General features: G+C 39.2%; 1 protein-coding gene across 1 annotated transcript in view; it reads right to left on the bottom strand.

Moving 5' to 3' along the window:
• The window catches only part of si:dkey-233k19.3 (dynein axonemal heavy chain 11), a 63,085-nt gene that overhangs the window by 14,078 nt on the left and 21,283 nt on the right, over nt 1-27,724 (bottom strand). Inside the window, exons 38-60 of the mRNA XM_057835225.1 lie at nt 26,314-26,464; nt 26,093-26,224; nt 24,258-24,431; nt 23,465-23,669; nt 23,152-23,317; nt 22,982-23,084; nt 20,882-21,121; nt 20,637-20,798; nt 20,354-20,547; nt 20,091-20,253; nt 19,575-19,698; nt 19,233-19,375; nt 15,112-15,273; nt 13,912-14,145; nt 12,832-12,978; nt 12,608-12,721; nt 12,387-12,530; nt 7,269-7,451; nt 7,081-7,182; nt 6,831-6,965; nt 5,442-5,615; nt 5,119-5,354; nt 4,902-5,024 (exon numbers count right to left, since the gene is read on the bottom strand). Of these exons, the coding sequence (XP_057691208.1) occupies nt 4,902-5,024; nt 5,119-5,354; nt 5,442-5,615; nt 6,831-6,965; nt 7,081-7,182; nt 7,269-7,451; nt 12,387-12,530; nt 12,608-12,721; nt 12,832-12,978; nt 13,912-14,145; nt 15,112-15,273; nt 19,233-19,375; nt 19,575-19,698; nt 20,091-20,253; nt 20,354-20,547; nt 20,637-20,798; nt 20,882-21,121; nt 22,982-23,084; nt 23,152-23,317; nt 23,465-23,669; nt 24,258-24,431; nt 26,093-26,224; nt 26,314-26,464 (3,711 nt within the window). The remainder of the gene's footprint in view (nt 1-4,901; nt 5,025-5,118; nt 5,355-5,441; nt 5,616-6,830; nt 6,966-7,080; nt 7,183-7,268; nt 7,452-12,386; nt 12,531-12,607; nt 12,722-12,831; nt 12,979-13,911; nt 14,146-15,111; nt 15,274-19,232; nt 19,376-19,574; nt 19,699-20,090; nt 20,254-20,353; nt 20,548-20,636; nt 20,799-20,881; nt 21,122-22,981; nt 23,085-23,151; nt 23,318-23,464; nt 23,670-24,257; nt 24,432-26,092; nt 26,225-26,313; nt 26,465-27,724) is intronic.

Below are 27,724 nucleotides of genomic sequence, written 5' to 3'. Positions count from 1 at the left end.
TTGGCTGATGTTTGGGTTTGATGTTGCCAGAGACACAATCATCAAAGCACAGCCTGCTTGTTTAACAGTTGCTGTGGCAACTCATTGTGTGTAAGTGAGTAGCTTAAGAGGATTTAAGTTAACTCACTCAATGAAGCATTTAATAAAGCCAAGCATTTTCTCCTAATTTTTCTTGTTTAAAAATAATTTGGTGGGACAGTAACATGTTTAAAACTTATCATAATAATTATATTTGAAGTGTTTTAAACCATTGATTAATAAATAAATAAATAATATATATATATATATATATATATATATATATATATATATTTATATATAGTAAGACCTTTTTAATTATACTTTGGAGAAAAAAATGAAAAAACATGTCTCACATGTATCTCTTTCCGATGCTATATCTGAATAAATATAATGAATTTTTTTTTGAGGGGGGGGCTCGCTACTTCGTGGTTTTTTACTTATCGCGGTGGGTTCTGGTCCCCATTAACCGCGAAAAACGAGGGATCACTGTATATTCCCATTCTTCTGTGCTTCTTTCATACTAGGATAATTCAACATAAAAATTGCATTTCAGGTATACCTGGGTTATGTCTGTCTAATATGTGTATTTTTATTTGGATTATCTTAAACATGAAAGTGGCGACACTATGCAAAAAAAAATATTTTTTCATAGCATTTTATAGATACACATCCATGAATGGCAGCATAGCAAAAGGGAGAACGAGCCTTTATTACTACCGGTGGGGGGTGGGGGTGGGGGTCTTGCATTATTTAGCAAAACAAACTTCATACCAACTTAAATCCGTTACACTCTGTACCTAACAACAAATGCTAGGTAAAAATTTCAGATCGTTTCATTCAGAGCCAATATTTATCAAGCCCTCCTTTTCAATTTAATTAACACGAGCTTGAAAAACTTGGTGGCTTTTCATTTTTCCCTAATCACTACTTGTATGGCAGTGAGGGCCATGGTTCTACAGCGCAGGTTCCTCGCTTCCTACGGTTTCAACTCTCTATCTTCACAAGCTGGAATTAATGTACTATTGATGGAACCATTACTCCACCAAATTAAAGTTTGCTGATGGATTGTCTTGTAGTCTTCCGTCAGCCATGAAAGGAATAATTAGTATTCATTACTTCACACTCTACAACATTCCAATTATTAATGAACTTCAGCTGTGAAGCCCCACCAGATCCATCATGACTGGCCCTGCTAGTTGTATTAATCATCGACAGAAACAAGTGTGCGGGTCATCTAATAGGGATAAACTGATCAGCAGATCTAATATGATAAATTGTGTTCTCAGGACAGACGGGATGTCAGAGGACGCACTTCACACATGCAAAAAGAAGCTTCATACTTCATATACACAGTCATTCAGAGATCAGAGCGATATGCACAGCCAACTGTATTTTTGGAGGCAACCAGCATAATGATGTTACGAGAGATTGGGGTGATGTTTTGTATATGGCGGAAAACACTCAGGTGACTTGAAGTCCGCTTTGAGATCCCCAATTTGACCAAATTTCAAAATTGCATGTTGGATACATCATTGCAAAGCTTAAAATATCTATTTTCTGGGAGAAGGAAAATTTTGAACAGGAGGGCATTTTAAAAAAAAATAGTTTTTTGCACGCGAGAGCAGAATTAAAGACGCCATGATTTAATGAGATATTATTGCGTACTTACCTTGTTTCGATCCAAAAACTCCATGTAGCATGTATCATCGAGTATCAAGACACAGATGTGAATGGCCTCAGCCGGATTTGGGGGGGATTTTATGGGTGAAACATGGTAATATACCAAGGGTCGTGCTGCAGAAATCGCAGACTTCAAGGAGTGGTCGAGATTTTCTTTTTCATGTATTTACCCTTTTAAACGTTTTTTTTCCCAATTTTTCTTTGTTTGGATCGATTATTTATCATCTAACATATTGGGGAAAATGCGACAGTAACAAAACAAAAAAAAAATACAATTAATCAATAGTTATGAGGTAAATATCCGTGACTTTTTTACAGACATCTTTTTTTTAAATTGTGACGTCATTTGTTTAAAAGTTTAAAAATATGCGAGTGACTAATTGACATAGGCATTAGAGGAGCAGCCCTATGCTGGTTTAAATCATATTTATCTAATAGGTACCAGTTTGTCAATGTAAACCAGCAATCATCATCGTACTCTAGAGTTAGTTATGGTGTGCCGCAAGGATCTGTCCTCGGGCCCATCTTGTTTACGCTGTATATGCTTCCTCTAGGTAATATCATCAGAAAACATAGCATTAACTTTCACTGTTACGCTGACGACACACAACTGTATTTATCAATTAAACCTGAGCAGGTCAGGCAAGTAGAAAAACTAAGCGCCTGCGTCCGAGATATAAATACCTGGATGAGCACTAACTATCTTCTACTTAACCCTGAAAAGACAGAAGTCCTTATAATAGGCCCGAAAAGTGCTAGAGACTCTTTATCTGCCCAGATAGTCACTCTGGACAATGTAAGTGTAGCCTCCAGCGCCACAGTTAAAAACCTAGGAGTTTTATTTGACCCTGACTTATCATTTAAAGCACACATTAAACAAACCTGTAGAACGGCTTTCTTTCACCTGCGCAACATTGCCAAAATTAGAAATATTTTATCTAAAAGCGATGCAGAAAAATTAATTCACGCGTTCGTTACATGGAGATTGGATTACTGTAACTCCCTACATGCAGCTTGTCCTAAAAACTCTCTAAAAGGTCTTCAGCTAGTCCAAAACGCAGCAGCAAGACTTTTAACAGGAACCAATAGAAGAGAGCACATCACCCCTGTGCTCCAGGCACTTCACTGGCTTCCAGTCGAGTTTAGAATTAAATTCAAAATACTCCTTCTTACATTTAAGACCATTAATGGGTTGGGGCCATCTTATCTCACCGATGCTCTCGTTCCATACCGCCCCAACAGAACACTCCGATCTCAGAATGCAGGTCTACTGGTAGTTCCCAGGGTTTATAAAAGTACTGTTGGAGCTAGAGCCTTTAGCCACCAAGCCCCTGTTTTATGGAATCAGCTTCCAGCTAGTATTAAAGAAGCCGAGACAGTCTGCACATTTAAGATTAGATTAAAAACGTTCCTATTCGACAAAGCTTATGGTTAGGCTAGTTGAAGTCGGAGTAGACTCATAGTTTAGTTTAAGCTGCACTAGAAGCTATAATGCTGGGGGCAGTACAGCCGCTGAGTTCTATCTCCTTTTCTTACTCTACCTACCACTTGTCTTACTTTATTTCTATTTTCCAATGTTAATATCTAGTTGTCTAGTCTCTTCATCACTAGTCACCCGGTGTCCCCTTTCCCCCCTCCCCTCTGGGGAGGGGCTATTTTTCAGCTGCAGCCTCCTGACTGTCCGGACCCCTGGCTGGATTGACGTCCTCGCTGCTACCCCCGTCTCATCTGACCAGAGGGACCTCTTCTTGCTCCTTTACTCCACTGTATTTTTACGGACTACAATTTCGCTTGCTAATTGCCATTAGCCGTTCTGGGGTTCCTGTCTATCCGTCCTGGGAGTGGATCTCTCCTGACTGTGTTACTCCCCAAGGTTTCTCATTTTTCTCCCAATTGACTCTGGAGTTTTTGGAGTTTTTCCTTGCCGGCATGGAGGGTCTTAAGGATAGGGGATACCCAGGACTTGAACTGTATCTATTCATCTTTGTTGCTTCATTTCTAATTGTGTATCATATTGCCTCTGTAAAGCCCTTTGAGACCTCTGTTGTGATTGAGGGCTATACAAATTGAATTGAATTGAATTGAATTAATTTTTTAAAGTAGTTTTTTTGTTTTTTTAAAACGAAATATTAGACATCAATTAATGATTCTAAAATAAAAATGACAAAACATTTTGAATGATAAATATAATTACTTACCTTCTTTCTATGGCTGGGTTGAAACAAAAGTGGTTGCGCGACGTCTGTAAACGGGGGTTTCCAGGGTAAAACGGACAAATTAGAAATAGTTTGGGGGCTTAATGCTCCATGAATCTGCTATGGCAGCATATAGACATATTGTTCCATTAAACACAACAGTTCTTTTGGCTTAAAATACAGCAGCTTATTTTAAAGAGGAGTGCAAGTGCAGAAACTGCTTTTTCAGTCTTGTCCGTGTTTTCCGCCATATATAAAAACCTGCAAGTGCAATGTTAAAATTCTGATAAGGCAGGGCGGCAAGGTGGAAGAGTGGTTAGTACGTCTGCCCTACAGTTGAGATGAAATGTTCGATAACTGGCTCTGGCCCTCCTGTGTGGAGTTTGCATGTTTTTCCAGTGCCTGCGCTGGTTTTCTCCCACATCATTAAAGCATGCATGGTAGATCGATTCAACACTCCAAATTGTCCGTATGTATGAGTGTGTGTGTGAATGGTGGTTTTACTCATTGTGCCGTGCCCTTCGCTAGCAACCAATTCAGGGTGTGCCTAGCCTTCAAACCCATAGTTAATTGGGATTGGCTCCAGCACCACTGCGACCCTTGTGAGGATCAGCAGCAAAGATGACAAATGTTCAAAGGCATTTATTGAGCTCATAAACACATATTTTTAATATGCAGTAAATCATCCAGAATATTGTCATCACGATGGAGGGCAACTGCATTTACTGTTTCTTGTGAGTCTGGAGTCCTAATACATAACCATGAATGTCTGCATTCTGATTTTACAATGAGGCTTAGCTGTTCAATATTCATCAGCCCTTAAGAATATGAACACACAAATATACATCTATCACATGTCTTGAGAGGTGGATCAATACATTGCATTCATGGATTCAGTACACACGCTGCACATTCATTAATAGCCTTAAGAAGAGGCAATGATAATGTGTTCTGTCATATTTCGCTGATGTTCCATTGCTCATTGGCACTCAACCATCTGCTTACCTTCCCCTTTTGATGGTGTTTTTGCCAAGGAGAGGCTCCAAGACTGGGTCAATCTTTTCCAGTACATTCTCAATTAGAACTGTTTCACCACAGGCGAGTGCCTCTTCTATTACATCAAGGTACCTGTTGAATAACAAAAAAAAATCAGGATTACAGGTTTCATTTTAAATAAAATATGGATTTCCTGCAAACATGTCACATCACTGCTCCTTCTCACCCTTTTTGCCCCTGTTGCACCACCTTCAGCTTGGAGCCTTGCTGGCTTCGTATCCACTTGATGCCCTGCCGCTGTGGGTCAACCATGAGTGGCCAGCGCTCACTGGTGGTCAGGATGGCAGCGTTTTCAGTTGACATCCTATCATTCGGCAAGCCCTGGTTATGCCAAGCAGCCACGGTGACATCATCTGTAAGCATGAGGATGGGATCCAGGCCGTCTGTCATGGGTACAGAGACCTGAAATGGACGCCAGGGATTAATGTCACTCAGCGCTAGAGGCAGCAATGAGACTTGTAAAAGTGATTTCACAACAACACAGACGACCTTCTGAAATTTGAGGAAAGGGATCCATTTTTCAACGAGTAGTTCTGTGCGATACTGCTTAGTAAAGTATCCCATGTAAGAGACAAACGCTGAAGTGATGGCCACATCACCACACAGGGTTTTCTGTTGCTTCTCATACTGAACAAGTGTCTGTAACCAACGTTCCTTCTCTGACTGAAAGAAAAGAAACAAAAAAACAACGACCATGATTCCGATATAAAAGCTTTATGCAGGTGAATAGAGATAGTGATAGAGAAATCACAATTCTAAGTAATGCACCCATAACAACAAATTTTAATACCGTTATAATGCATTATACTATATGGAGATCCTAAGTCAAAGACAAATTAAACTTTCCTTAAAATGGCGCTAGAGTTTGGTCTCAGATTCACTCTGCATCACGTCAGCATTTATCTAAGGATTCAATACGAAGACTGACAGTTCTACAGCGATTAATCACACATGACATTTTCTTACAAGGAGCCGTTGATCTGGAATATGTCACATAATAAATTCTTGGACAGTTAAAAATCACTACAATTTTACTCTAATGTATTATGGATTGCCTGTAATATGACTCAGTCCGGGGTGAGACATTGTTAATTTCAACTGCTGTTGAGGCTTTGAGGTAAGTCAATGATTAAATATAGATGGCCTGATTTATTAGTCGGAACACTATTGCTCCCAGGTCAATGCTATAAAGACAAAACATTTATCTTGATATGCTTAAAAGCCAAGCTGTTCTATGCAAACCACATTTGTTTTCTGGGATAAGAAAGTCGAACTTACAAAATGACCACTTGAATGGTCATCTTTTATTTAATATTAGCATCCATAAGTGTAATATATAATGTAGTGTCGAAAGGGTGGGGGTTTAAACGAGTTAAATAAAAGATTGAAGAAACTATACAGCAGTGGAACAAGTTCAAATATTTATACTGTACTGTACAGTATATTCTAAACATTAACATTTCTTTACAACCATTTTTATTAGTCAATCAACCTGGAAAATAACATGCAATCTTCTAAAGCCAATGAATGCTGTATTGTAAAAAAAAAAAAAAAAATTTGGTTAATCCAAAGCAGGTTTAGAGGATCTCTCATCCTTTCTTTGTTTGGGCGCTGTCCAACAAGCTGTGTGTTGGTAATCACGGCCACACAACCTGGCCCCCTATGCTCTCGTTGCTACAAACAACAGCCAGAACACCCTGCCAAAAATATTATAGCTTCCTTCCTCATTCTATTACCATTTCCATGATGCTATTTCATTCCCAGTGATTCCCAATGCAAATTTATTAAAACTAAAACAACAACAATAACAACAGTGAGATGAATGCAAAAGACAGCAACCAACATCTCGAGATCTCACTTTTCGCCCCTTCTATTTACCTCTAAGCCTCTGACCAATCGGTTAGCCAGCTCTATGGTCTGGTTGGTGCGGGTTACATCCTGTTGACAGCTCATTTTTTCAGCTGTAGCTCTCTCAAACTGAGTTGTAAGATTCTGAAGGTTAGCATCAAAATCCTAGAGAGCAACAAGGGAAAAACAGAAAGGATGTCATTCATAGAATAGCATCAGCAAACAAATGTTATTAATTAGCAATTTAAAAAAAAAAAATTAAAAATGTAATTTTACTCACTAACAACTTGCTACGAATGGCCATCAGTTTAGCTGTTGCTGTTTCTAGCTCAGTATTAGCAAGGGATAAAGCTTGCCTTTTTGGAATGACTTCGCAATAAATCTGTAACAAAGAAACACGTGATTTAAACCACCATCACAAAGACAAAATATACAGTATAGAGAACATACTATAAGTCATTTGCCCACCTCGTAGTATCGAACAATGTTAATTGTCCAAGCACAAAGTCCTGCTGCAGCGGTAGACTTGGTCCTAACTTGATCAGGGTGAAAATCGGCCTTTTTAAGATAATGCTGTTTGACCACATTCAAACAGGACTCGTGGATGTGCTCCTTGTCATATGATATTAGAGCTTGCAGAAAATCATCCACCTGAAAGCAAGATATGTTCATACAACCCCAAATTAAATGAAGTTAGGATTTTGTGTTAAACAAATAAAATCATTTTTTAAAATCACATTCAACTGTGTATACACTTCAAAAACAATATATTTAATGGCAGAACTGATAAAATTTATTGTATAATCATTATCAAGTTCACGTAACATGTTCCAAAAGAGCTGGGACAGGGTCGTGTTTATCATTGTGTTAAATGACCTTTTCTTTTAACAACATTCAATAAACGTTTTGGGAACTGAGAATAATTGTTTAGCTTGGTAGGCGAAATTCTTTCCCATTCTTGCTTGATGTACAGCCGTTCAAAAGTCCGGGGTCTCCCTGTCGTCATATTTTACAAGGTCATATTTTGCTTGGATGACAGCATGTTTCTCTAAAACCTGCCTATATCTTTCTTCATTGATGGGGTCTTTCCAGATGTGTAAACTGCCCATGCCAAACAAACTCATGCAACCCAATCCGGTTTCCGCCCCCTCCATAGCACTGAAACAGCCTTACTTAGAATTACAAACGACCTCCCCATAGCATCCGACTCCGGTTTATTATCAATTCTCGTCCTCCTCGACCTCACTGCCGCCCATACAATCCTTCTCGACTGACTCTCCTCCATTGGTATCACCCATACACCCCTTTCCTGGTTCACTTCCTACCTCTCCAACCGCACACAATTCGTCAAACTTGGCCCCCATCAATCCAGTTCCCTCTCTGTTTCCGCTGGTGTGCCCCAGGCCTTTGTCCTGGGGCCGCTCCTCTTCATCATCTACATTCTACCCCTCAGTTCCATCTTCCACAAACACAACATTCACTTTCACTGTTACGGGGATGACACCCAGCTCTACATATCCTGAAAACCAACCGCCTCCCTCCCACCTTTCTCCCTCACCCTCTGCTTAGATGACATTAACTCCGGGTTCTCCTCCAACTTCCTCCTACTTAACAGCTCCAAAACAGAAGTCCTCTTAGTTGGTACCACTGCAACGCTCTCTAATGTCCATAAGTTCTCTATTACCATCAACAATTTACCGATCTCTCCTTCGTCTCAGGTTAAGAGTCTGGGTGTCATCCTCGACAGCACACTTTCCTTCCGGTCACATATCAACAGCATCACCAGATCAGCCTATTTCCACTTTCGCAAACATTTCTCGCCTCCTCCCTTCTCTCACTCGCCATACCGCTTCCACTCTGGTCTGTAATCTAATAACCTCCCGGCTCGATTATTGCAACTCACTGCTCTTCGGTCTCCCTAACAAGTCCCTCCAGAAACTACAGCTCCTCCCGAACTCAGCAGCACGCCTCATCACTCGAACCCCCGCAACACACCACATCACCCCCATCCTCCGTCAACTTCACTGGCTTCCCGTCAAACAAAGAATCAATTACAAGATCCTCATCATCACTTTCAAATTACTCCATGCCCTGGCCCCTCCCTATCTTTGCGATCTTCTCCGTCTAAACAATCCAACCCGTTCACTTCGCTCTACCACTATTCTTCCCCTCTCCGTCCCCCGTGTCGGCCTCTCCACCTTTGGTTCCAGAGCTTTTAGTCATTGCGCCCCCCAGCTCTGGAACTCCCTACCCCCTGATCTCCGCAGCATATCTACTCTATCACTTTTCAAATCTAGACTGAAAACACACCTGTTCACTCTTTCTTACCCACCTTAACCCCTAGCTGTTATATTTTTACTTCTTTTTATTGTGCTTTTAATTTTTTATCCTTTTAATACCTTTTTATCGTACTGTGATTCCATGTCTCTTGTGAAGCGTCTTTTTGTGTTTTGAAAAGCGCTCTAGAAATAAAATGTATTATTATTATTATTATTATTAACCCCATACCCTCACAGATGCTGGCTTTTTAACTGAGCGTTGGTAACAACTTGGGTTGCTTTTGTCCTCTTTAGTCCTAGATGGACATGACGTCCCAGTTTTCCTATAAAGAACTTCAAGTCAAGATTTGTCTGACCATAGAACACCTTCCATCACTTTGCCATGCTCCATTTTAAATGGCCCTGTTTCAGAAAAAATGCCTGAGCTTCTGGATCCTGTTTAGAAATGGCTTCTTCTTGTCGCTGTAGAGTTTCGTCTGACAACGGCGAATGCCGTGGTGGATTGTATTAATCAACAATGGTTTCTGGAAGGGTTGCTGAGCCCATTCTGTGATTTCCCAAACAGAAGTATTCCTCTTTGTTGTGCATTGCCGCTTAAGGGCCCAAAGATCACGGGCATCAAGTATGGCATTTCAGCCTTTTCACTTATATGCAGTGTTTAGTTTAAGTGTTCTAGATTTTCTGAACCTTTTGATGATATCATAAGCCCCTTTCAAAAACATATCCTGGTAAATTCCCGTGTAAGGCGACGCAGGATTTACTCGCGTCATTGCTTTCACGTATGTAGAGATATCCCGGAAATGACGCGGGTTGGACACTTTCATAGGCTTGTCCCGTGTTGCCCACTGGCGCTCTGTGCGGGGAGCTGCTGGCGCAATTTTATAACCAGGACATTACTTCATTTTTGTTCGGCATCGGCTGCCACAATGTTGGTCAAATCGTGTTTTGTTACGGAGCTGGTTGTGTGAGTGATCCCGACGTCATAACTGCAGCCAATTCAAGCTCATCAAGACTGTATTTAAGCCTAGGCAATCAAAGAGAAAGGTGCGGGGCTATTAACTTGCTTGGCGCCATTAGAGACTTCTGGCGCCCTTGTTTTGAAATCCCCGACGTTGTGCTGGTATTTGAGTGTTTTTGTTTTGTTGTCCTATCAGCTCTCTGTCTACCACTTTACCAATAATCATCATCAATCCGTTAGTATTATTGCACCCGTCCACCTACTGTCATGGACCCATTGTGTTAGTCCCCCTTTTCCGCGCTCGCGTGTATTTTCGTTTGTATTTAATAAACCCTTGAACGCTTCCCTCCGTTGTTTTCTGATTTGAGGTACAACCCTGTTTCCGCAGTTGGGGAACCTAACATCGGCACAAAATAAACCACACATTTCCAAAGATGGACGATGGGCTCTCTTTCTCGGCTGTACGATGCAGTAGCAATTAAATTTTGTTATGTTTTCAGTTTAATTTAGCTATTTCCAGCTTGCTATGTTGATAATTGCGATGTTTGCTTACAGCTTTTTGTCTTACTGCTAAGAAAGAGGAAGTGACGATCAGCCTGCCATGATATTTACGTCATCATCCATCGTGCTGTGACCCAGGAATTTAACACTTGCTTTTACATAAGCCTCGTCCCTGGACTTTCCCGGGCATTATACTAAAACGCGACCCGTGAAATGTCCGTGTAATCTCCGTGTCAGTCGACTCGAGAAATTGCGTTTATATACAAGGGCTGCCCGTTTAAATCCTAAGATTTTCAAGGTGTTTCGGCTTGTGTGATACGGGGTATATAGACCATAGATGATGAGATCCCTACATTCCTTACAATTGTACGTTGAGGAATATTGTCCTTAAACTGTTCTACTATTTCCTCACACAATTGTTCACAAAGAGGTGAACCGCTCCCTGCCTTTGCTTGTGAATGACTGAGTTATACAGGGAAGCTCCTTTTATACCAAATCATGGCTCCCTCTTGTCTTCAATTAGTCTGTTCACCTGTGTGATCTTCCAAACAGGTTTTTGATGCCTTAACTGGTGCCTTAAAACCAGAACCAGCAGGTATAAAGACAGCTTAACCAATGAGTGCCCTTTATTATTTGTTCTTTAATATTTAATATTTACTTATTGCTCATTTTGTGTATGTGTGATTATTGATTGTGGTAAGGGTGGTTTAAGGCTTTTTTTTTTTTTTTTTCTAAGGATGAAGCAATTCACTGGGGCAGGCTTCTAATTTTGTTGTATTCATTTGCAATAACAGTAAAGGCATTCTGATTAAGCTTCATGAGAATTCCTCAACTTTTTCACGCTTTTTTTGCCACCTGTCCCAGCTTTTCTGAATGTACAGCGACCATAAAATGCGAAGTTAAGAATTATTTGCTAAAACAGCAACATTTATGAGTTTAAATATCTTGACACTGTAGTGTATTCGATTAAATATAGGTTTAACCTGATTTGAAAATCATTAGATTCTGTTTTAATTCATCAACGTCACAACTTCCTCCGAATTGGGGTTGTAAGACAAACACATGAAAATATTCACATTAAGGGTGTAAAATATCAGACTACAAGTGAAATCTTTCGGGGAAAAATCTCATGTTGTATTAGTGTTTACGAGTAAAAACGGTTTGTGAAAAAGGTGCACAGTACAGCACAATTAATCATTATCTACTCATGCACATGTTGAAAACAATAAAAAGATGGCCCCAATATTTTGGATTTTTATGGAAATTTCAGAATTTCGTGCTTTGAAACACCAAACCATATGAACTGAGAGCCATCAGAAATAGAAGTGCTTAGTATGGGGACATGACAACAAATCTTTTCAAACAAAAAAATAGTATTGTAAATAGTATTTCTTAAAATAAAATAAAAAAAAAACATCAGGGAAGCGAGTAATACATAAGTAAAGAGATTGAAGAATGAGTTCTAGGGTGGGAGTATTCTACAAAAAAATAAGTGAGGCAATAAATGGCCTAATCATTGACCTTTTGCTTTTGTACATCTACTGTATTAATATTTTTAATATTAGCCGGTTTGGTGTAAAATACGCTAATACCTGTACATTCAAGTAAATGTTATATCTTGCTGCTGTAACAAAATTTGAGTACTACCAGCCCCATTAAGAGCATTAAAATATGTCTATGGTCTGGGTTGAGAAAGTGCCACCCCCCTAGTGTGTGAGCATATTCATGGAGCCATCCTGCTGTAATGTAAGTATGAGAGAGATGGCCAAGAGGGTCAGAGTCAAGGCCAGCACAAAAATGAGATTGGCATTCATCAGGCAGATGTGACTGACATGATGACAGCTTAACCTTGCCCATGAAGGCCCGTGCTGCTTTCCAACTCCGATCTTTAGGAACCCGACCGCGTGGAGCCAGTAGAACCATCACGGCTGCCGCTACATTGATGACTGCTGGGGGAGGGTTGGGGAAGGCCTTCAGTTCAGTAAGATTTACCTAAAAAGAGTTATAAATGTTTTACAGCTTGCAGAAGGACTCAAGATTTGACTGACTTTTTAACAGCATTAAAAAACCTTGTTGAGGGTGTTCAGTGCTGCAGTGGCAGCTGTGAGTAAAGGCTCCGCTTTTGCTAGATCTGTTTCACAATCCTTTTGTTTGACTAACACTTCTGCCTGGATGAGAGAGACCTAAACAAGCCATTAAAATACTATACCTGTATTTACATTTTCATAAATGGGATTTTGATGATAAAAAAAAAGCAATGAGTAGACTAGAAAAATAGACTAGCCAAAATCACCTTTTGTTCCTCAACATCTGCTGCCTCTTTTTTGCTGCTGACCCTCTCAGTCTGAAGTCCAATCTTGGTAATAAGAGCCTCAATATCCTGATTCTTCAATGTCAAATCAGATTCTTGGTCTGCCAGTTTAGCTTTCAGATCCTCAACCTAAAACAGAAACAAAGTTGTTAGACATGTTTTAAAATGTAATATAGTGCGGTCAGAGGTGGGTAGAGTAGGCAAAGATTTTACTCAAGTAAGAGTAGCATTACTTCAAAATAATATTACTCAAGTAGAAGTAAAAGTGGTCGTCCAAAACAATGTACTCAAGTACAAGTAAAAAATTATTTGGTGAAAAGAATACTCAAGTAACATTCTGAGTAACTGCTTATATTTTTGTTGGATTTTTTTGGGTTTTTTTTAAACAATGGTATTTTTTTTTTTCTGAGCGCAAAGTTCCGAATTTGAATAGTGAATAGTTTCTTCATAATTACTATTTTGAAATCAAAAGGATCATATCTCTGGTTTTCTGTGGTCAATCAGTGCCAAATTAAAACTGGGTGAGAATTTAAAATCCGCGCTTTCAAGACATGTTGAGGGCAGCGCTCAATATCAAATACTTCATTTTTTATGGTGCTTTAAAGACACCACATGATTGAACAGGCTGGTGTGCAGATAGAATGGCAAGCTTGCGTCTGATTGGTATAATGGAGTCTTGTGATTATTGTTGCAAAGTCTCATTGGTGAAATCGGTAGGGCTACTCTTAGCATCGCTTGCTAAAAAAAAAAAAAAATCTAATATGTAGAATAAAGAGGAAAAATGTAACAACTCTTTTGTAGCCCAAAATAGCAGAGTAAAAGAAGCGTTTTTTCTTCACAAATGTGCTTAAGTAAAAAGTATAACTTAGTAAATTTACTCTTCGAAGTAAATGTAACGGTGTACATGTAACATGTTACTACCCACCTCGAAGTGCCGTTAACGAAAGGCAAGAAGAAGCAACATGACTTGGATCGTAAATTAAAACTAAGCCTAATTTCCATACCACAGCATTCGACTTTAATCATATCATCTCCAAGTGTACAGGACACGGTTTCACTTACCTGAGCAGCAGTGCTATGCAGCTTTTGAAGGCCACTGTCAAGCCGGTTCATCTTGTGCTGGAGCTGGGCCCGGGACTTTTGCAGAAGGTTCCTGTACATAGTGATTTGCTGGAGAAAGCTCTTGGGGGTGGTGTAATTGTGCCTCTTCTCATTGCGCTGGTATTTTTCACTTGCTTGGTTGACACTGGTGTGAACGTAGGCCATGAAAAGACTGATGGATTCCTGGACAGCAGGCTGTAAAAATAAGCAGACAAGCAGGGGGGAAAGAGGGTGAAGTGAATTGAGTAGAGTTTAACATCCGCAAGCTGATGGGGGCTGAAATATTATCTTCATAAATTCTGAATTCATCTACAAGTTTTTCCATCTTACAAGGGTGGCCCTGACTTACTCAATCTGAAATTTAGGTGGTAGGTTGTAGAAATGATTAGGCTTTGAAACCTCCATGAAAATAATTTCAGAAACATCAAAAACACACAGTACTTTGTAAAACAAGGAGAATGTTAACAATATCTAATGCCCTTCAAGTTTTAAACACTATCTACAATGCTTGCTGCACTACATTATGATGAGGCATTCATCATATGTAAGATGTTCAATGACACACTGGCTTCATTAATCACACAGTGCGCAATCAGTTAAAGGAAAACAAATTGAGAAAATTCAAAGACCACATTAAAAATAGCACAAGTCATCGTGGCCGTTTTTTTTTTTAGTTACTTTTATTTCCACTCTTTGATCAACATCCATACGGGGACAGATGTGCACGCTCACTTCAATGGAAAGTAGCAATCTGGCACGTGGGGACAGGGACACTTCTTAGTTGTGACAGCTGTGCCTATTTAGTGGGTCGTTATGTCCTTAATCACTCTTTGCTCATTAACATAAATGATCCCAGTCTGTGATCGCTCCGCTGCTATGATGGAAAACAATGTGATGCGTGCACTCACTGTGCGTCCTCGGGTATGTGTTTGGCAATTTGTCAGAACCTCAACATACAACTAATGATGAGGGATCTATAAAAATGTTAATCCAGCTGCACTGTAGTAATTAAAAGGGGTTCATTATAGACTACTCATGTCTGTGTCATGGAGAAAATACTTGCGCATCTTTGATAACATCTACCATCTTTTTAATTTGTACAAGTTTCCTGAAAGTCAAAAATATCTTCATCAGAGAATTTATCGAGTTATAAAGGGTTACCTCAATTTCATTAATCTCTTGGATGAATCTATGGCTGACTGACTGCAAAGCTTCTGAGCTCCACGGATGGAACCAGTCAATGGTCGTGCACTGGATGAGGGCAGGGAATCGACAGGCCCTTAGTCGGAGCTCACTTCCAACTGGTGACAAACACAATACCACCTGAAACAAAAAGAATCAGACACCAGCATTATGCTAACAACCCAATGTAGAACTTCTAGTAATGTTTTCATGCTTACCATGCTTTTTGGTCTATAAGACCCACCATCAATGAAAAAGTTTTTTTTCCATACTAAAGGCGCATCTGATTATAAGGTGTGCACTGTTGTGTCTATGTACTTAATTTGTCATTTGTTCTTTATCTTTTAATATTGTAATTGTTTGGTTTATTATATATGTATTGTATTTAGTATTTGTTTTATGGTTTCATTTTTGGGGTTTAATGATTGATGAATGTCTGTGTGGAGCATTGTACTGGAGCAGTACAATACAGTTCAAGGCCAGTAAGCATAACCACAATTCATACAGTACATAAGCACAGCATAATTTTTGCGGGGAAACAAATGATTTTTAATTGCACCATCGGAAAATACGGTACATGGTTTCAAAACATCACCTCGAACCAGGGTTCTCAATTAGCGGACCGCGGTCCACAACCGGACCACGGCACACCCCTCTGCGGACCCAGAGCAAACGGCACTTTTAGAAAAAAATACCAAAACTTTTTTTTAACATATATTATTTGTATGAATCGACGATCTATCGCTGTGCGCTACTATACTATTTACTATTGTTTAATTTTTAGTCAAATATCTTCCATGTTCCCACTTCTGTTGTCATCTCCAGTGTTGGGCACGTTACTTTAAAAAAGTAATTAGTTATAGTTACTCACTACTTCTTCCAAAAAGTAACTGAAATAGTAACTGAATTACTCTATAGTAAAAGTAACTAGTTACCAAGGAAAGTAACTATTTCCGTTACTTTATAAAGAAGTTGTTGTATGTAAAGAATTTGAAATTTTCTGAGCAGTATTCGAGTCAGTTGAATAGAGAAGAACAGACAGGAAGTTGTGTTATAGAACCTTGTAATATTTATTGCACCTCACGAGCTACAGATGTATCCTACACTTGAAGTGCAACAAAAATAAACAGATTTGAATTGCTTACCACAGATGTCGACAAAAGCTTTGCCCCGGGACATAAATTACACTTTAAATGCACGTTCTTGCCTTTAATTTCGACCAAATTGAAATAGTGTTTATATCTCCACCTCGTAAAGGACAAATTTTCCTCTGAATGCTCTGCCATCATATCCCTCTGCATCTGTTTTGCGTGTGTGTGTTTGCCGCACGCGCTGTTCCGGTTTGCGTGTGAAAACACCGGCTCTGAAGTTTTTTTTTTTTTTTTTTTTTTTTAAACAAACTTTATAAACAACAAATACACATATACAAACATAGGGCGAGACAATTCACTTATAAACAACCGGCTCTGAAGTACGTACGCTGCTCGAGCGTTTACGTCACAGAATGGGGGATCACGTGAGATTTGACAACAATGTAGCCATATTGGAAGCAGGTCTGGCTCGCGGGACATTAAACTTTAACTTGCCAGTTCGATAAAGAGACAAACTCGTTACTAAGGCGAAGAACAGATATGTGATCAAACTTAAGGTTGTGAACAATGTTGACCCTTACGAGCAAGCCGAAGACAAATGGAGTAAAGATGTCGACGGGCTTCCACAATTACGCGAAATGGACATTCTGCTGTATTTATTGTTTGGTGTAAGTTACTAAACTCATCAGCGATTCCGAAATTACAAATCGCTACAAAGCCATGAACAGTTTTGCTGCAGATGGGTGCAGGTCCTGCACATTGTGACCGTATCAAACGGCAACTCCATCGTTCTTGCAAAGGTAGGCTATGTGTGTTTACTATTTTCATTGCCATGAACCTGAACGCACCCCAAGTCTTGGATGACAAATAAACAGAGCAGAGTAGACTCGCTATGGCTGGTAGTTTCTTCTATTTAAAGTAACGCACCGCTTTTGACCGTCAGTAACGGTAACGGAGTTGTAACGGCGGAAAAAGTAATTAGTTGGATTACCCCGTTACTGAAAAAAAGAACGCCGTTGCATAACGGCGTTATTTATAACGGCGTTATTTCCAACACTGGTCATCTCTAAGACATTGATGTGCTGATTGGCTGAGAAAGCCTGCATGGATGTGCTGATTGGCTGAGAGAGCCTGCATGGATGCGCTGATTGGCTGAGAGAGCCTGCATGCTGCTAGCTAGCTACAGTAGACAGACCGCAGCAGTGTGAAACACGAGTTGCACCCGGCACTTTGCAATCTGTTTGTTTACATGCCACCAGTAGAAGACTGAATCTAACAAAATGGCATGCTCAAAGTTGACCAAGAGAAGAAAAGTGGACAACGAAAATCGCTGTTTCAATGAGGAATGGACTGACAAATATGCGTCCATTTTACCAAATGCAAGTACCGAACCTGTGTGCTTAATATGCTTCTAGACAGTTGCTCTGATAAAAAGTGAAAATGTGAAATGCCATTATGTTAAAAAGCACAGCTCTTTTGAAGAGACGTTTCCTCCTGAATCAGAATTGAGAAGGCAAAAAATTAACAGGATGAAGCAGTTATATCAAGAGTCAAGGAAGGTTATTGTTACATCTATGACACAACAACAAATTGCAACGGAGTGCTCACTCAGAGTGTCATGGATGCTGGCCAAACATAAGAAGCCATTCTCTGATGGAGAAATAATAAAAGAGTGTATGACTGAAGTGATGGCAGCAATGTTCGAAGGAAAAGAAAAGGAGAAAATGACAATAAAAATCAAACAAATCTCACTCTCAGGTTTATCAACCACAAGACGCACTGAAGTACTGGATGATGATTTGAGTAAACAGCTTTGTGACCCCCAAATGCCATTTCTCTCACTGAGCATTGTTTTACAGTTAAAGTTAGTGTCAATAATTATTATGTCTGCACCTTAATGACAGAGCTTGTCATTTATGTTCTGTACATGTGAACATGTACTGTACTACTTACATGTTTTCTTTTTTGCCCAGCAGTGTTTTACAGTTACGAAATTTACTGTCAATAGTTATTGTTTGCACATTAATGACAGATCTAGTCAATTATTTAGTGTACATGTGTAAACATTGTACTAGCATGGTATTGTTTTTGTATTTTTATTTTAAGTCAAGAAAATGTTAATCTGTTTTTACTTAATCAGAATGTGCACTGTATTTTTGTTTGGTCAAAAGAAAACCACCTTTACCACCTTCGACCTGCCTTGTACTTCACTGTCATTAATAAATGGACCCATGCTTGTATGAAAAAAAATAATTGTGGACCTTCAAGATTTGTATTTGAGGACCCCTGACCAAGAAGCATAGCATAGCATCCTGAAGGAAAATAGAAACAGCATTTTATACCCTCCCCACCCAACACACACACACACCCTTGGACATGCAGTCAGGCAGATACTGAACCATTTGGATGAAGCAGACGGTGCCACGACCAGAGACCCTGGCACAAGGATTAACTGGACAAAAAAAAAATGTGTGGACCCAGACAAGAATTTCCGTCCTTTTAACCTCCCTGTCTGACATGATCTGTTATCTTGGCCTGTATACAGACCCTAAACAGCATGTGTTAATGGCTCAAATACAAGAATATGTGTACAGTATGTAGCAGATTTTCAAATGCAAAAAACATGCTAGCTTAATGGCGAATAGTATATCAAGTACCTCTAACAGTGCTGTGAAATTGTATTCTTCCCTTCTCAAATTCAATTTTTCTGTTAAGGTTTTCCCACTTTAATGTTTCAGATCTTGAGACAAATGTCAAAAATCAGTCAAAAATAAGGTAAGCCAATCATTATAAAATTATCTTAGACAACTAATTGCAATATTTGAGGATCGCACTCACGCCCATTCGTGACAGGTGTTCGAGACTCGCGGGTCAAATGAGGCTGTATTTAAATCCTGCTATATTTAAATCCAGCTAAGATAAATTCACTTCGCACTCGTCATTTAAGATAAGAACAACAACTACTACTAATTCTCAATAAGAAATGCTTAAATTTGGGAAAAACTGTACCGTCAGTTGAAGTTGGACTCTTTCGGTAAAGAACGCCCAGCAGTTCTCTTTGGTGTCAAGCTGACCAAGCGCTCGGACCTCAGCTCTTACAGCGGACACAATGCCTTCAATTTCCTCCTCACTGAAGATTTCAGGAATTTCTCCTACAGGGACATGTGGTCATTATCATATACACCAGAGCTGATACTGTATGATCAATACTCATTATTCATGGAAAGCAGGATTTGACAATCATTTAATAGAGGGAACATGTTAAAAAATTGATTCTGTAATAAATAAACAACAACAACAAAAACAGTGCAGGAGCACTGAACAAGAATGAATTTGAAATAAGAGCCGCACCTGATGACAGTAAGTCATTAACAATGACTAGAAAGCGCTCATCGGGTATTTGTGCATCAGTCACAAGAAGAGCTACACGTTGATTCTTCACGCCGGTCTTAAGAAACAAACCCGCTAGATCCATCTAAGCAAAAACAAACATGAAATGAATCTTATTGCAATTTATTAAATGACCCGCATGATGACATCATGAACATTTGGTATGTTTTATAACAATTGCACATGAAATACCTATTTCATTATTAAGATATTGAAACATTTCCAAGTGGCTTTTAATGGTATCTGACTATTATTTCCTGCATCAGCAGAGAAGCTCAACAAAATGGAATGAAATCAATATCATGTATGTCGCCTCAGGGGATATTGATAAAAGTTTTTCACGTTTGGTTTATCAACGACGTCCATATATATAAAACCAATGCAAATCAAGGTCTTGACTACCCATTGAACGTTAAGAAACGAGCACGTTTTATAGCATTATAACCCACATCATGTTTATCTTGCATTAGGGTTTACCTTGAGGTCCTGGATGCTATAACCTTTGTGTAAAGTAATTTGGAACACTTCCACAGAGGAAATGTAGGCAGCCAGACGAGTCAGGCTCTGCTTCCCACTACCCCCAACCCCGATCAGTAAGCCGTGACTGCCAGGCGACTCCAGGATACGACTGATGCGACAGCTGGTGGCAACAACATTGTTTTTGAATTTGCATTCATTCCTTTTTGGAAAAATGTTACCGACTAATTTTCCGCTCACTCTAACATAACATCAATACTTACACATGTTGCATTGCGTCCTCAAACAGCACAAGATTCATGGTTGGATTGAGTTCATTGTAACTCTCCAGGGCATCAATGAGGGAAGTCCTGAGCACAGACCAGTCTGTGACAACAGTATAAGAGGATTCCTTGGCCTTTTGGGCAAAGTGGCAAAATAGAAGAGGTTGCTTTGTCACCTTTTCATCCTCAATTCCCTAGCATAAGAAAATAGATTGAATATAAGTGATTAGTAAGGGTAAACGACAACTATTCATCATCTTTTTAATTAAAATTTGTATTGCACCTCAAAGCATAGATGTACAGTCTCCATCTGCAGCTTCCTAAAGAGCTGTTGGTCTTTGACATCTAATAGCCTGTCAGAGTAGACTCTGCAGGACTCATGGAGCCATAACAGAGCCATATCAGTGCTGTTTCCCACATTCTCCGGCTCAGCAAAAATGATCCCCTGAACCACACACATAAGGATTAATATTTCTGTACATTCAATTGCCTCATGGCAAAATGTCACATTCCTACTATCAGCAATACCTGGAAGATGTTAGACATGTCTCGCATGTTGAATGTATAATGAAATTTGATGGCTGTTGGCAGAAAGTTGAGATCCATTTTGTGATGGAGTATTACGGCAGCCTGCACTACAGCTGCAATGCTCTTCTGAACCGACAAACTAAAGTTCTGCTGTGTGATGTGGCAGCCCAAGATCTGCCCAAAGATGGACATCAGCGCCTCAGATGAAGGAAAGTTGACCGCAAATACGGTGAAATGTCTCTGTTAAAAAAATAAAAAATAAAAAAAAAGTATATAAAAGTATATATATCCTGAATTGGAAAACAATAAAGTGTTTTTACAGTACCATACTTGCATCTTTGATAAAATATCACACAATATCTCTCTTTAATTTCAAACTTATTGGGTTCCATTTTCATGTCTAGTGCAGATCCAGACTAACAAACTATTTGCTGCGTGGTAACATGGTGCAGGCGCACAATCAGACACTTAAGAGAAAAAGGGTGGTTTGCACTGATACAGCGGGGAGCGGGGCCGATTAATAGGGGGCCTATCTCCGAGTGGAAACACAAAGAGCTTTTTACATTAATAATTCTTGTGAATAAATGCTTAAATCCCTGAATTCTTTATGGATAGGGACGTTAAACAGTCTCGATACTTGGTTAAAAGCAAAAAAAACAAAAAAACGGACTGTTAGCATTTATTTTACATAAATAAGTTGAATGTGCTGCTACTAGTCTTTAAGTCATTGTGGCAACGCCATGTCACCACAAAGTGCTTTTTACGTTGAAATTATTGTGAATAAATGCTTAAATCCCTGAATCCTTTATAGATATGGACGTAAAACAGTCTCAATTTTTGGTTAAAAGCAACAACAACAACAAAAACGGACAGTTAGCATTTATTTTACGTAAATATGTCGAATGTGCTGCTAGTCTTTAAGTCATTGTGGCGCCACCTTGTCACCATAAAGAGCTTTTTACAATAAAATTCTTGTGAATGCTTAAATCCCTGAATTCTTTATAGATATGGAAGTAAAACAATCTCGATTCTTTCTTAAAAGAGCAATGAAGTGGGCAGTTATCATTTACAGTATTTTACATACATGTATCAAATGCGCTGCTAGTCTTTAAGTCATTGTGGCGCCGCCTTGTCACCACAAAGAGCTTTTTACATTGAATTTTTTTCAGGAATGCTTAAATCCCTGATTTTTTTAGAGATATGGAATTAAAACAATCTCGATTCTTTCTTAAAAGAGCAAAGAACCAGGCAGGTAGCATTTATTTTACGTAAAAATGTCGAATATGCTGCTAGTCTTAGAACCACTGCAGCCCTGCTGCCTTTTTCCTTTGAAAATTCTAGTGAAAAACATGATTAAATCCCTGTATTATTTAAGGATATGGACGTAAAACAGCCTCGATTTTTGGTTAAAAGTAAACAAAACAAACGTGCAGTTAGCATTTATTTTACGTAAATATTGCGAAATATGACGCCAATGCCGTAGCGGCTGATTTCTCCCATTTATTTTTCTCACGTTTCAAAATGCATGCATGGTACGAAGAATATAATAATTATTTTGAATCCTCGAACAAATCACTCATGAGACAATCCTTCCTGTTTGTATTCGGTACTTTCTCGAACTAAATCCGGCGTTAGATCGCTGCGTGTGTGTGTGTGTTTAAGAATAACTCCTCTTGATGTGGGAAGGCCCCCTATTTGAAGGCGTGGCACTGTGCATGACGGAGGTGACACGTCAATATAATTCTGAAGTCTCTGTGCTAGCAATCAAAACAGATTCACACGTGACCAAAACATTGCCAATGCACTTCGCCAGTATGACAATGGACAGCGTAAGTGGGTAACTTCATTTTCTTTGCTAAGTTTTTATTAGCCTGCGTAATCATTATGTGACAAAAAACTGCATATCTATTTATCTATTAACTGTAACGCTTCTTCCCACGAGGGTCATGGGAGTTCTGGAGCCTATCCAATCCGTCTAAAGGCAAAGCAGGATACAATCTAAACTGGTTTCCAGCCAGTTACAATTAACCGAATACATTATTCTTCACAAAATAATGTCCTTTAGGTTGACATTTTAAACTTGCGAAGTTGCAAACATACCTGTAGTCTTGGATTAATGTTGAAACTCCCAGTGGTTGGGTTCATACAAGCAACATATTGTGTATTATGTATTTCTTTTAAGGACAACTTCTGTCTGTCGTACCTGCCATTATGTCAGAAATGCATTAGATTATAAAATTGAAGACAAAAATAAGGATGCACCACCATACCAGTGCCCATAATCCAGATGTTGTCTTATGAGTGTGTGAGGCTGCACTGTTCCATATGCGTCAACAGCTGGCATGTTCATATCATCGATGAAGTAGACCAGCCTTTTGCTGCCTGCGGGCGAGTAGCTTCTGCCTGCTTTTTTCTCTAAATGACGTTCTAGGGTCTCTAAAAAACCAAGAAAAAAATTAGGATTTGAGCTGAACCTTTCACCCATTCAAACGTTGGTAAGTACAGTACCAGCAGATGGTGCTACAGCTTACTAAAATAGGCAACTGGCAGAGAACGCATCACAAGGGACATCCCCACACTCACCCTGCAGCGCCAAGGAGGTTATGTAGTAGTTGAAGGGTACTTTTATAGTCGTGTAACTCTCTGGCAGACCGCCTAACTTATTTCTGACAAGTGCAGTTTTTCCCACTCCAGCATTCCCCACAAGCATTAGCGGCTTTCTACACTCCAGCAACAAGTCCATGAAGTAGTGAAGACGCAGGCTCTCTGCTGTGTGTACAAGAACAGCCTACAATCATACAAGCAGCAGGAGGACGGGGAAAAGAAACATACATGGTTATTAAGGCTTTCTTTGGAGTGATTTATTGACAGACATGTGTTCAATGAATTGTATGTGACTTATAATTTCTTGTATTTCACCAGTACAGCACAACTATTCTGTCATAATAGCATCATTTGCTGAGAACAAAACCCCGCTAATTATGGCTCAGCAAGACTCTTTGGAGCATTCACAGCTGTATACAGGAGCATAAAGAAAGACAAAAGAGCGTGGGTGATAGCGCAAGCCTTGTTGCTCAAGCCTTCATTCCCACACAGTCTGGTATGGGGTGAAGTAGATGGTAATCACACACAGTGGCAAGCCTATCAACCATTGGAGCACTCCTGTCATAACCTTTCAAAGTGACTTTATCCTTGCTTATTATGTTCACTGGAGCGTATGTACATTTTTAATGGCTTTGTTGTTGATTCATGTTTATTTGTCTTGAAAATATTCATTTTAATGATTGCGTATGTGACAGTTTGTAAAACCTTTAGAAAAAGTTCTGGGAACGTCCTAAATATAGGACCTTATGAATAGAGTCTAAGGTGTTCTCACTTGTAAAGGTGTGCCGGTTTCCATTTCAAAGGGAGGGACAAGGTCACTCCAAGGAAGAAAGCGCTTGGTTTGAGCATCAATATAGAAGTCAAACACTGTTCCTTGTGCTGGAAGTTTCACTGTCTTCATTTCTTTAGTCCACCACTTACTGAACTCTGCCCGGTAATCAAAGACCTAGAAAATCAGAAAATATTTAAAATATTTAGCACATTGCCTGCCATTGACAACAATAGATGTCCAATTCATTTATACTGGGAGGGCTCGTTTTTTTCAGTGCCACTGTTCGCACTAGACAGCCAATTCATTTTGACTACACTGTCCCAGTAAAAATAAATAAACTCATTGGCTGCCACTAAAGTTAAGACAGAAAATTACCGTAATTTTTGGTTTATAAACCGTTACTTTTTCCTTCGTTTTGAATCCTGCGGCTTATAGTCCAGTGTGGCTTACTTGTTGATTTATTTGGGTTAATAGGTAACACTTTAATTGACAGCGGTGTCATAAGACCATCAAAATACCGTATTGGCCCGAATATAAGACGGCCCTGATAATAAGACGACCCCCTCTTTTTCAACACTCAAGTTTGAAAAAATACTTTTTGAACACAAAATTAATTTTTATACAGAAAATAATTACAGTATATCTGAAACAAATGATTGTAACAATATATTTGAGAAAAATCATGTTATTTTGCCTCATTCAAATCTTAATATCTTAACATTTAAATATGTAAACTAAAGTGCAGTCACATTCGTAAATGAATGGCTTCTGGTTTTTGAAATGTAAATAAACCAATCTATTGTGATAAGACAACAAAAACTGCAATAACTGCATTAACCATCAAAGTGCGGTCTAACTGTAACTGTAGTATTGAAACAAATCTGAATAAGGAAAACCATTGCAATAAAATAATGCAAACTGGTTAAACTTGAGAGTAGCTGAGATGACAGAACATTGCTCCTCAAGTTCAGCATTCACTTAATTGATATCTGGCGCCATATAGCGTCGTGAATGGGTATAATGTCTAGACGCCGAATATAAGACGACTCCCACTTTTTCAGTCTTATTTCAATGCAAAAAACACTGTCTTATATTCGGGCCAATACAGTATGACATGACATTATCATGGGCATTACTGAATGCTTATGTCATTGAGTATCATCTGGCAAATTATGTCACAAACTCCATTTATGTCCAGCTTGGATCTTTTTCATCCATTCAAAAGTGAGATAATTTGCTGGATAACACTAAAGGACATCTGTGGTAAGAATTCATTAATGCTCAGGACAGTGTCATGTCATAATTATGATTGTCTAATGACAGTCTTATGGCTCCATTGTCAAATAAATTATTACCAACTACCATAAGTAGCAATTGATGAAACAACTGGAACAGTAACTGAAGAAATAATTACCACAGAACATGAATTCTTATTACATCTGTAGTGCTGCGATGCATGCTAGGAGGCATGTTGTACAACAACAGCGTTGACAGCAGGTGGCAGCAGAGGTTGACTGTCTCCACCAAGGGAGCAGTGATGGCAAAATGAAGCTTCTTGAAGCATTGAAGCTTTGCAGCCAATTGGTTCAAAGCTTCATGGTGGTTCATTTGGTCTTATGACAGTCGTAAGATGCCGCTGTCAGATAAAGTGTCACCGATTAATATATTTTAGTGAAAATATCTCATTATACAGTGAGGACAGCTGCGGCTTTTAGTCCAGTGGGGCTTATCTATGACCCAAATACATCCCAATTACTATCAAAGTTGAGTGGTCACCTACTGTGTAAACTGATATGGGGGATGGGGGGGACATTTAATCAAATGAAATCTAATACCTGGTCTTGACACAAGGCCCCTCCAAAAGCCCAGATGCAGGCAAAAATAAAGTAAGTCTCATAAAGCTCCCTTGGAGAGTCGGATGGAATGTTTTCTGTAGTTAGAAGGCAGTCGAGCAAAGTGCAGAGTGTCTAAACCATAAGGGAAAAAATGTAAACCCTATCTTAGTGATTTCATTGAGGTAAAATGGAAATCAATGCATGCTGTCTGTGTGACGTACCTGCACCAGAGTGTTATCAGGAATTGGAGTAATTGTCTTGAAGGTATTTCTCATCTTCTCAAGACAACGTGGGACATATTTTTCAAACAGTATGGTTAAGTGTGCCCTTTCTGTTTGCCGTTCTCGTTGATCAATCCAACTAATGACATATCTGAGCAAAAATAATTGTATTAAATTTTATTATGTATTAAGATGCCACTGTATTTTATTATTGCACATGTCCCAACATACAGTCATGTGAAAAAAATAGGACACCCCATTAAATATTTAGTTTTATTAAGAAATGTTCTCATATAAATGTCTGATCTTGTTTTTCTTTATCGTTGGAAAAGAATGTGATTTAATTGCAGGTAAACAACAAAAATTAACATTGTTTTACTCATTAAACCAAATTTATCACCAAAAATGCATATTCTAACAGAGGAAAAAGTTAGGACACCCTACCACCTAATAGCTAGTGTTACCCCATTTGGCTGAAATAACTTCAGTGAGACGCTTTTTGTAGCCATCTACCAGTCTTTGACATCAGTCTGAAGAAAGTTTGCCCCACTCCTCAACACAGAATACTTTCAACAATGACTGACTTTTGAAGTGAGAGAAAACACCATGGTGAGATCAAAGAGAGCTGTCTGAGGCCTTCAAAAAGAAGACTGTAGACGCTTATGAGTCTGGTAAGGGATTTCAAAAGATCTCAAAGGAATATAAAATCAGCCATTCCACTGTACGAAAAATAGTCTACGAGTGAGGACATTCAAAGCAACTGCCAACATGCCCAGGTCTGGCCGTCCAAGCAAGTTCACCCCGAGAGCAGACCGCAAGATGCTAAAAGAAGTCTCCAAAAACCCTCAAATGTCATCAGGGGACCTACAGCAGACTTCTGCTACTGTTGATGTGAAAGTGCATGCCTCTACAATCAGAAAGAGACTTCACAAGTTTAACCCTTTAACACCGAACGTGTCGGATGTGACACGTTTACGCATACCATCTTTGAAGCCTCGTAACGCTGTAATTACGTTACCCACGTGCCCCTGGTTGCTCTCGTTTGAAAGTACGGAAGTTGATGTCCACACCAGTTTTTATTTGAAGTCAATCGACCAAGTAAAAGGGGAGATAATGCCATTTGAGTTTTAAAGTTTTATTGCACTCATAAATATGCATTAAAACACTGCATGGACCATGTGTCTATCTCCATATTTCCATCATTTCTTGTCCTTTTTTCAAAACCGAAAGCAGCACAAAAGACTACATATCCCAAAAGCCGTTGTGATGTCAAGAAGGACGAACCTAATGTGAACATTTTTAATAAATTGACGAGCAAGGCGCCAACTAAGGGAAAGGAGACACGCGTAGCAAGCAACGGCCGGTGGGATTGAGCGAGGGACTTTGAAACTTGCAGAATGAATCGAAAACT

This window comes from Corythoichthys intestinalis, chromosome 4, assembly GCF_030265065.1.
Source record: "Corythoichthys intestinalis isolate RoL2023-P3 chromosome 4, ASM3026506v1, whole genome shotgun sequence".
NCBI lineage: Eukaryota > Metazoa > Chordata > Actinopteri > Syngnathiformes > Syngnathidae > Corythoichthys > Corythoichthys intestinalis.
This window is presented reverse-complemented; position numbering and strand designations above follow the sequence as displayed.